The sequence below is a fragment of the Rousettus aegyptiacus genome, unplaced genomic scaffold, assembly GCF_014176215.1.
Source record: "Rousettus aegyptiacus isolate mRouAeg1 unplaced genomic scaffold, mRouAeg1.p scaffold_m13_p_16, whole genome shotgun sequence".
Classification (NCBI taxonomy): Eukaryota; Metazoa; Chordata; class Mammalia; order Chiroptera; family Pteropodidae; genus Rousettus; species Rousettus aegyptiacus.
In genome coordinates, this window is record NW_023416291.1 from 32,708,328 (window position 1) to 32,716,806 (window position 8,479).

The 8,479-nt window shown below is 50.0% G+C and overlaps 1 protein-coding gene and 1 long non-coding RNA gene across 2 annotated transcripts; one reads left to right on the plus strand and one right to left on the minus strand.

The window, feature by feature from the left end:
- Nucleotides 1-2,370: 2,370 nt before the first annotated feature.
- On the minus strand, nucleotides 2,371-5,474 carry LOC118612444. The gene is made up of 2 exons (XR_004954902.1): nucleotides 4,734-5,474; nucleotides 2,371-4,526 (listed from the first exon to the last, which is right to left on the minus strand). It is a non-coding gene; the product is annotated as an uncharacterized LOC118612444 (long non-coding RNA).
- Nucleotides 4,185-7,679, plus strand: ACP5 (acid phosphatase 5, tartrate resistant). The gene is made up of 6 exons (XM_016153603.2): nucleotides 4,185-4,429; nucleotides 5,505-5,593; nucleotides 5,834-6,094; nucleotides 6,294-6,421; nucleotides 6,542-6,887; nucleotides 7,264-7,679. Exons 3-6 carry the CDS (start codon nucleotides 5,834-5,836, stop codon nucleotides 7,513-7,515), a joined length of 987 nt encoding a protein of 328 aa, XP_016009089.1. The 5' UTR covers nucleotides 4,185-4,429; nucleotides 5,505-5,593; the 3' UTR covers nucleotides 7,516-7,679.
- The last annotated feature ends 800 nt before the right edge of the window (nucleotides 7,680-8,479 follow it).

Genomic DNA, 8,479 nt, shown 5'->3' on the forward strand with positions numbered 1-8,479 from the left:
CTGCCAGAGAATCTTCCCTGTCACCATTAAGTCCCACTGTTTACCTTACAGTGACCAGCTGTCCTCCCAGTTTACCCAAAAGGGAGAGGGTTCCTGAGATGTGGGACTTCCTCTGCTAAAATCAGGAAAGTCTGGGTAAACTGGAATGAGTTGGTCCTCCAACCATCATTGCTGCCTGTTAAACATGTTCAGTGTATGTGAATTGACACTGCCCTAGTCTATAATAATAATACACATAATAATGGTGGTAAGAATAATAATAAGCAGTGGCATCTGGCTTATAGCAAGCGATTGCTGAGGTCAAGGTCTTGTCCCACGTGTTCCATCCGTGGCAAGGTGTTTGATCCACACAACACCCTGCACTGAAGAACTGTAACATCATCCATGTTAAAGATGAAGAAATGAGACACAGAGAGGTGAAGTCCCTAGCCAACAGTCACACAGCTAAATAAGAGCAGAGGAGCTGGAATCCAAACCCATGGAGATGGCTGCAGGCTCAACCACCTCAGCCATCCGGAGTCCCCACTCTGGGTGACCCCCACTGAAGGCTTACCTTCCCCGAACAATAATCCACGCTTTCATCAGAATGATCATTTAGGTAAATATCGTTTCCTTGATTACAAAAATATTACCAGATTGTAGTATTTAAAGATGAAATCAATGAAGAAATCAAAATAGAAAGTAATCATATCCTATAGCAACTCTTCCCAGAGGATACCACTCTTAATTTGGTTCCTGTGGGCACCCAAATTTCTTCTTGGTGTGTAGCAACTGAGCACTGAAAGTTCTGTATCAAGATATGGTGTGACAGATTGATTGATTCATTGAGGTAGATAGTGATAAAGAGAAAGAGAGAGAAGGATAGAGAGGTGGAGAGATATAGGCAGATACATAGAGATAGATGATAGATAGATAAATGAATAGATATACAGATAGATAGATGTAGATATAGATAGATGATATAGATCTGCCTTTGACTTGCTATTTTTCCAGACTGATCTTGTAAAAACACAGCTTGGACCCCATCCTCCAAAACCATCACCCTCCACTCCATAGCTCCATGCCATTATTCCTATGGCACCTTTAGCCTCTGTTCCCCACCTCCTGATACCATCCACTGGCCTTCTCCCTCGGGCTCTCCTCACACCACATGTACCAATCTGGTGCCAACTCCCTTCACTGACCTGTGTTTGTCAAAGGAATGTTAGCCCCATCACCCCATTTGCCTCCACTGAGTATACATTGGTACACTCATGGGTACTCCAAGTGGGGAGAGTAGGGGAGGGTGCTTGCTAACAGTAGAGATGGGAAGTAGGTAATAGGGAGGGGTGCTAATTGTGTCAAGGTGTCAGGGTAGTATAAGGAGGTGGCATTTAAGTTAAGTACTCAATGACAGGAAGATGGGGGGAGTGCAGTCCGGTGGCAGGAACAGCAAATGCAAAGGCCCTGAGGTCAGAATAAGCTGTTCTTAGTGTAATCCAGATGAGAGAGAGATGCAGTATCTAATCAGGGGTGACAGAAATATCTTCAAGAGTTGTGTCCAGATCAGATTATCAAGAATGCCGCCACCACCATTAGAGCTGAAGCCAGCTGTAAAGGAGTTGGTAGAATCCACTCAAGGAATGAAGCCAGGAGGGGACGGGGAGGTGTCTGCACATTCAGACTAGAGGGACGAGGAGTCCTGAAAGGCCATCCCTTCACTCCATCACCCTCACAATGATACCTGAGCAACCAACCACCTTTGTGTGCCCTAGAATCTGGATGCCAGAGAAACACAGCAGGGAACAAGACCAAGAAAGTTCTTGGCGCCTTGGAGCTCACTCTGGTGGGGAGACAGGCCAAAAACAAGATAAACAGGTATGTGGTTTGCCAGGCCATGATAAGGGGGACAGAAAAAACTGCAGCAGGAGAGGGAGTCAGGATAGGGGTGGAAGGGTCCATTTTAGATAAATTAAAGAAAACTGAATACAATGGAAAGGGAGCCACAGGGCAGGGGGTGGGGTAATCTGGAGAAGGAAGAGCCTTCTAGGCAGGTAGAACGACAAGTGCCTAGGCTCTGAGGTCAGCGCGTGGCCCTATTCCAGGAAGGGTAGAAGTCCAGAGCCTATGGTACGAGCAAAGGGAGAGGGGAGTTGTGGCAGGGCATCCAGACGCTACAGGTGGAACTCAACCAAGAGACTATGTTGCTATTGCAAAGCAAGGCAGGATGAGGTAGGGGGAGAGCAGGGTGTGAGGGAAGCTCTGAGCCAAATCCTGATTCGCCCTAACGGAAATTCAGATCTGTACTCCCCTGGGCAGGCGGAGAGGGAAGAGCTTATTCAGAAACCCAGAGGTGACCGGAGGGATATAGCCAAGAAACCACAAGTTTCATTGCACGCTCTGCACAGAGTCTACAAAGTCTATTTATTCACATGCACATGCTTTCGTACTTTTTAATGTAAAGAATGTTAACACTTTAAAAAATTAAAGCTGTATTATTAGTATTCCACTTTTCTGAAGACAAATAAAGGCAGAGAAAAATCAATGGAAAAAAAGTTAATGGATAGTGACTCTCCAGGCAGGGGTATTACTGGCGAGTGCAATCATTTTCTTTGTGCTTTTTAGTATTTTCCAACTTTTCTATAAAGACCACATGTTACAGTAAGATAATAAATGTAATTTCGTGTGCTCATAAAAAAATACAGAAAGCATAAAAGATTATCCATAAAACACCCTGTACCTGCCACATTAAGAAGCAAATGTTAACATTTGGAACTAATTGCTTCTGACAATTTTTTCTTCTTTTTTTGTCAAAGAAAATAGTCGGGATAGAGTGAAGCCCCTTTCTCAACCTCTCTTTGTCCCCAAGCCCCAATTCCACTTCCCCTGCTGTCTCCTCAGAAAGCAACCACTGCCCCGAATCTGGAGGGAGGTCTGTTTTCCTGTGTTTACATTTGACTACAGATATGTTAAGAAGTCTGCATTTGTTCTGCTAGCAAAATAATTAACTCAGCTTTCTAAGCAAAACTGCTTAGACATAAATTTTAAAAGGGAAAGAGAAGGTTCCACCCTACCCCCAAAGAAAGGAGAGTAGTAAACAGAATATAAATTTCTCTTGTTTGACAGCCCCAGCAGGGTGGGTTTTCCTGTCTGTCCTGTTTACTGCTGTGTCAGCCAGTACTGGGCATACAGTGGGTGCTCAATGCATGTTGAATACATTTTTGGATTCTTGGATCATGTACTTTTTCAAAGTGAACTATTTTAATTGGGAATAATTTTAGATTTACAGAAAAGTTACAAAAAAACAGTGTAAAGAGCTCTGATAAACTTATTGTTTCCTGTATGGCTAACATCTTCTAGAACCATGATCCACTTGTACCACTGAGAAATTATATTTCTTAGTTGTGTTACAAGTCACAAAACTCCAGGCTTTATTTGGGTGTCCCCAGTTTTCACACCAGTGCCCCTTTTCAGGCCCAGGATCTCACATTTCATTGTGTCCTCATGTCTCACCCAGTCTGTGACAGCTCCTCAAACCTTTTCCTTTTCATAACTGGGACATTTTTGCAGAGTACTGGCCAGGCTTTCTGTAGACTATTTCTCAATTTGGGTGTATCTTGTATTGCTGGTGGTTACAGGTTGCTGGAAGAAACCCAGAGGTGAGGTGCCCTTCAAGGGGATGTCAAGGAGACTTAGAACTGTCATGTTAGCCTGGTCCATGGGATTTAGGTTGGCGTCTGCCAAAAGTCTCCATTGTAAAGTTCCCATCTTTTGCTTTTCCATACTTTATTCATTGGATGAGAGTCAAATGAGAGCCCCGTCACCACCACCTCCCTCACCATCTCAGTCCACACACTCAGGGAGGCAGGAAGGATTGAGTTCCAGCTCCTGGAGGAGGGGCCTTTCGACTTTCAATGATTTGGAATTCCTTGTAAGGAAGATTTGAAATTCGCCTTCACATCCATTTTAAAGAGCAGGAAATTGAGGTTGAAGACAACAGACTCCCTCATTAGAGGGTAGCCCAGCATGTGGCGAGGCCCCACGCAAAGCTGAATCAGGACTGTGGTACCCCAAGTGTGAAGGCAAGTGGCGGCTCTGGGCCCATGCAGGGGAAAGAGAGGAAATCCGGTTCCGGAGCCGCACCACCCCCACCCCCGTCCCCTCGATCATTGGGTCTAGGCTGCCCTCCAAGGTGCTTTATACCCCATTTTACAGATGTGCTGCCTGCGCCCAGAGGCGTGGCAGCGCCGGGTGGCGGAGCAGGATTCCGGGGCGCGGCCATGTGGGGAGCACCGAGCCTCAGAGGTCACTCTCCCCGGGCGGCCCCAGGCCCACGGGAAGGGCGGCTGGGCCTCTGCACCTGAAAGCCTGGCTGCAAGCGTCCCTCACTTCAGCTCAGCTGGCTCCGGAGCCTGGCTGTGACTTTAACCCCCGGCCCCATAAATCGCAGGTAAGACCGGCTCCGCGGGTGTAGACTCTTGCGTCCTCGGGGAGGGGGTGGGGGTGTTCTCCGCCTGTCCTCGTGACCCACTTCCTGTTTGTCTGGGCTGTGGGAATGAGAGGAACAAAACCAGCGAGTGCTGGGAGACCCAGACATTGAATGAGGGGCCCGGCATCTAACCTAGCAAGGGGCTGTAGGAAGTAGAGTGTATAGGGGATGAATCAGGAAGGGAGAAGGCAGGCAGGGAGGTGAGGGGCAGGTCAGACAGCCAGCCCACCCGTGCAGGGGCCCCACTGCCGAGGTGTCTGCTCACCTACTCTCAGAGGCTGGGGTCACTTTGGAGAGCTTGAAGGCAGCTGCTGAGGGTGTGAGGGTCAAAAGCCTGTGGTCACATGTCCTGTCATCAGCTGCCTCTTGCCTGGGTTCCTCCTTAAGGAATGGGGGTGGGGAGGAGAGGAAGGTGTGGGCAGGACTTCCTGGAAAAGGGAGACCCTGCTGTCTGGGGGAGGGGAATGATCCTGGGACATATACTCAGATGTTGTCAAACACGCCCCACACACCATATGCACTACTCGCGTTAGAGATGCAGCACGACACAGCACGACCCAGGCACAAAAAGGACACACGAGTCATCGTCCCACAGTTTCAGTTGAGAATTCAGTTACACATCATAGACACTACACAGATCTTGTCAGCTCAGTGTACACATCTACACAGGACTCCCAGGTACACAGCAGACATGTGACCCAGGTAGGCATGCGTGGCTACACACAGAAAGCAGCTTAGACACACCCAGACACAGGCAGACAAACACGTCCTCGGAAAACATGGACACACAAGATGTGTGCCTGGCCAGGGCAAACAGCGCACAGGCAGATAACAGGCACCTCGGGCCCATGACACAAGCTTGGGTGGGCAGAGGCCGTGAGTGTAGGAGGGGCCACATTCGTGTGCCAGACTCCCACCCCAATCCTAGTCCAGTGCTGAGGAACTCCAGAGCTCACATGACTCAAGGGGAGGGCTTCTGAAACAATCCTCGGAGAAACTGCATCACCCTCACTAATGATCCATTTCCGCCCCACAGCATAAAGGCTCAGTGACCCTTGCCAGTTCAGTCCTGGAATTCACCTGCCTTTTGCAGCACCCAGCTGACTGGCTTGTGCCTCTGCCAGGGTGAGTGTTGGGCCCGGGATGAGGGAGGGCAGAATGGGCCTGCATGGTCACCCTTCCTGGCCCCTGGCCGGACACCGCCTGCCTGTTCACCCACCCTGCTAACCCTTGTCCTGAAGCCCTGGGAACTAGGGCACCCTCGAGGGTTTCCTACTGGGCCACAGCAGGGCAAGTGGTAGCCTCAAGAGCCTGCTACCCAGGCCTCAGCCACAGGTGCCCAGACACTTGTCTCTCGCCTCCCAGATGGACACAAGGAGAGTGCTGCTCATCCTGCAAGCCACGCTGGTGCTTCCCCTGGCTGACAGCACTGCCCCCATCCTCCGCTTTGTGGCTGTGGGTGACTGGGGCGGGGTCCCCAATGCCCCGTTCTACACAGCCCGGGAAACGGCCAATGCCAAGGAGATTGCCAGGACCACAAAGATCCTGGGTACAGACTTCATCCTGTCGCTGGGGGACAATTTCTACTTCACTGGAGTGCAGGATGCCAATGACAAGAGGTTCCAGGTGTGTGCCACTGGAGTGGAGGGAGGGGATATGTAGAGAAGGCACTCAACCTTTTGATTCGGAAGACTGCAGAGAGAAGCTGACACTTGTAGGGACCTAGAGTACTCTGTGTCTCTCTTATTCCTGGCTCCTGACTTGGTGGAAGCTTCAGGGTAGCTGCTCGACCCTGAAGTGGGGGTGCCTTTTCTGTTGGCTGCAGGAGACCTTTGAGGATGTGTTCTCCGCCCCATCCCTTCGCAGTGTGCCCTGGTATGTGCTGGCTGGCAACCACGACCACCTGGGCAACGTGTCAGCACAGATAGCGTACTCCAGGATTTCCAAGCGCTGGTGAGCCTGCCCCCTTCTCCCCCAAGCCTCACTCAGGCAGACGGAGGGGCCCACGGGCCTGAGCTGACCCCGGGGCCTCTCCATCCAACACGTGTTCCCACCACCTCTGTCCATCCATAGGAACTTCCCCAGCCCTTACTACCGCCTGCGCTTCAAGATCCCACAGTCCAATGTGACTGTGGCCATCTTCATGCTGGACACAGTGACGCTGTGTGGCAACTCAGACGACTTCCTCAGCCAGCAGCCGCAGAGGCCCCGTGACCTGAATATGGCTCGCACACAGCTGTCCTGGCTTAAGAAACAGCTGGCGGCGGCCAAGGAGGACTACGTGCTGGTGGCCGGCCACTACCCCGTGTGGTCCATTGCCGAGCATGGGCCCACCCACTGCCTGGTCCATCATTTGCTGCCACTGCTGGCCACTTACAAGGTCACTGCCTATATGAGTGGTCATGACCACAACCTGCAGGTGAGGGGCCTGCAGGTGGGGCGAGGTGGGGGGCTAGGTAAAGGATCCCCACTCTGGTCAGTGTGTCACATAGCACATTGGGATTTTCCTGCTGTTTAGCGGTCTCCCAAATGTCAGTCTCCCTCAGACTCTGTGTTCTGTAACCGGAAAACAGCCCAGAGTTCCCCATAAAGCTACCAATTGCCAACAGCTTACTCAGTGCAGACTCATGAAGTAGGATCAATACACTCCTACAGGTAGGCAGACTGAGGCCCAAGGTGATTCAATTATTAGGGACCACCTGAGACCCTGGACTCAAAACAGGTGGGCACAGAGCCCGTGGCCAACCTCACCGAGGGGCTGGGGACTCCACTGACCCTGGGTCCTCTGTCCACAGTACCTTCAGGATGAGAACGGCCTGGGCTTCATACTGAGTGGGGCTGGGAACTTCATGGACCCTTCGAAGAGGCACTTCCGCAAGGTCCCCAACGGCTACCTGCGCTTCCACTATGGGGCCGAGAACTCATTGGGTGGCTTTGCCTATGTGGAGATCAGCCCCAAAGAGATGAGCATCACTTACATTGAGGCCTCCGGCAAGTCCCTCTTCAAGACCAGGCTGCCAAGGCGAGCCAGGTTCCAGCGCTTGTGAGGGGGCCTGAGGCGGACAGCTTTACTTGCTGGGACCCCACCCCTTGGCAGTCTTTCTCCGGGGCCTGTGGTACTGATGAGCAGGAAGGAGGACCAAAAATGCTCCTAAACTTCATATCCCTGTCACTGCCAAATGTTCAATAAAAATACAGATGCAAGACTAAATGTGTGTGTGTCACAAGTGTCCCTCTCCTCACCTCTCTGGTGAGCTGCATCACCTGCGTTTGAGAGTGTCTGGCTCTCTGCCTTGCTTGCCTGTACCTCCATCTCAACCCCATTCACAACCAACTGGCCCCATATGTGTATGTGATTTTAAGTAAAGACTAAACAGAAAAAAAGAGCGTGACTGGAAGTCAGCCGTCCTCTCTCATGCCCACCTCCCTAGGGGCAGCCACTGCCATCATTTGCTTTTCTTCAGCAATTGATGCCTTCATAATAAAAACATCCCCCCTCTTTTACACAAAGCAACACAGTATCCACACAGTTCTGCACCTGTTCTTTCTACTTAACCACAACTCTTCCTACTAAACCACAACTCAACTGTTCATAACAGAACATTCACTTTGTTAATTTCAACACAGAATTGCTAATACCTTCATATGGCTGGAAAATCTAAAGTTTATACAAAAGTTAAATCTCTTCCCCCATCCCTGACTATCCCTCCCCCTCTAAAAAGAAAGAATTTTTTATAAATGCTTTTTTTCCTTGCAGTGTTTCTATGCAAATAAAAGCAAATGTGAACTGTTTTTTTCTTCCCCTTCTCACTGATCTGCACCTTGCTTTTTCGTTGTGGTTTTTTTAAAACCAACTTTACTGAGGTGTAATTAACATTTAAAGTATACAGTTCCATAAGTTTGACAAAGACACACACCCACAAACCCACTACCACAATCAAGATATAAGTATACCCCATATCCCCAATGGTGTTCTCTGCACTTTCCTGTTTCAGCCAGTTACACCAGGAG

Bases quoted from the DNA above. Each gene is read 5' to 3' on its own strand.
- ACP5 (XM_016153603.2), top strand. From the start codon at position 5,834: ATGGACACAAGGAGAGTGCTGCTCATCCTGCAAGCCACGCTGGTGCTT. The intron at 6,095-6,293 runs GTGTGTGCCACT...TGTTGGCTGCAG, and splicing joins CCAATGACAAGAGGTTCCAG to GAGACCTTTGAGGATGTGTT. The intron at 6,422-6,541 runs GTGAGCCTGCCC...GTCCATCCATAG, and splicing joins TCCAGGATTTCCAAGCGCTG to GAACTTCCCCAGCCCTTACT.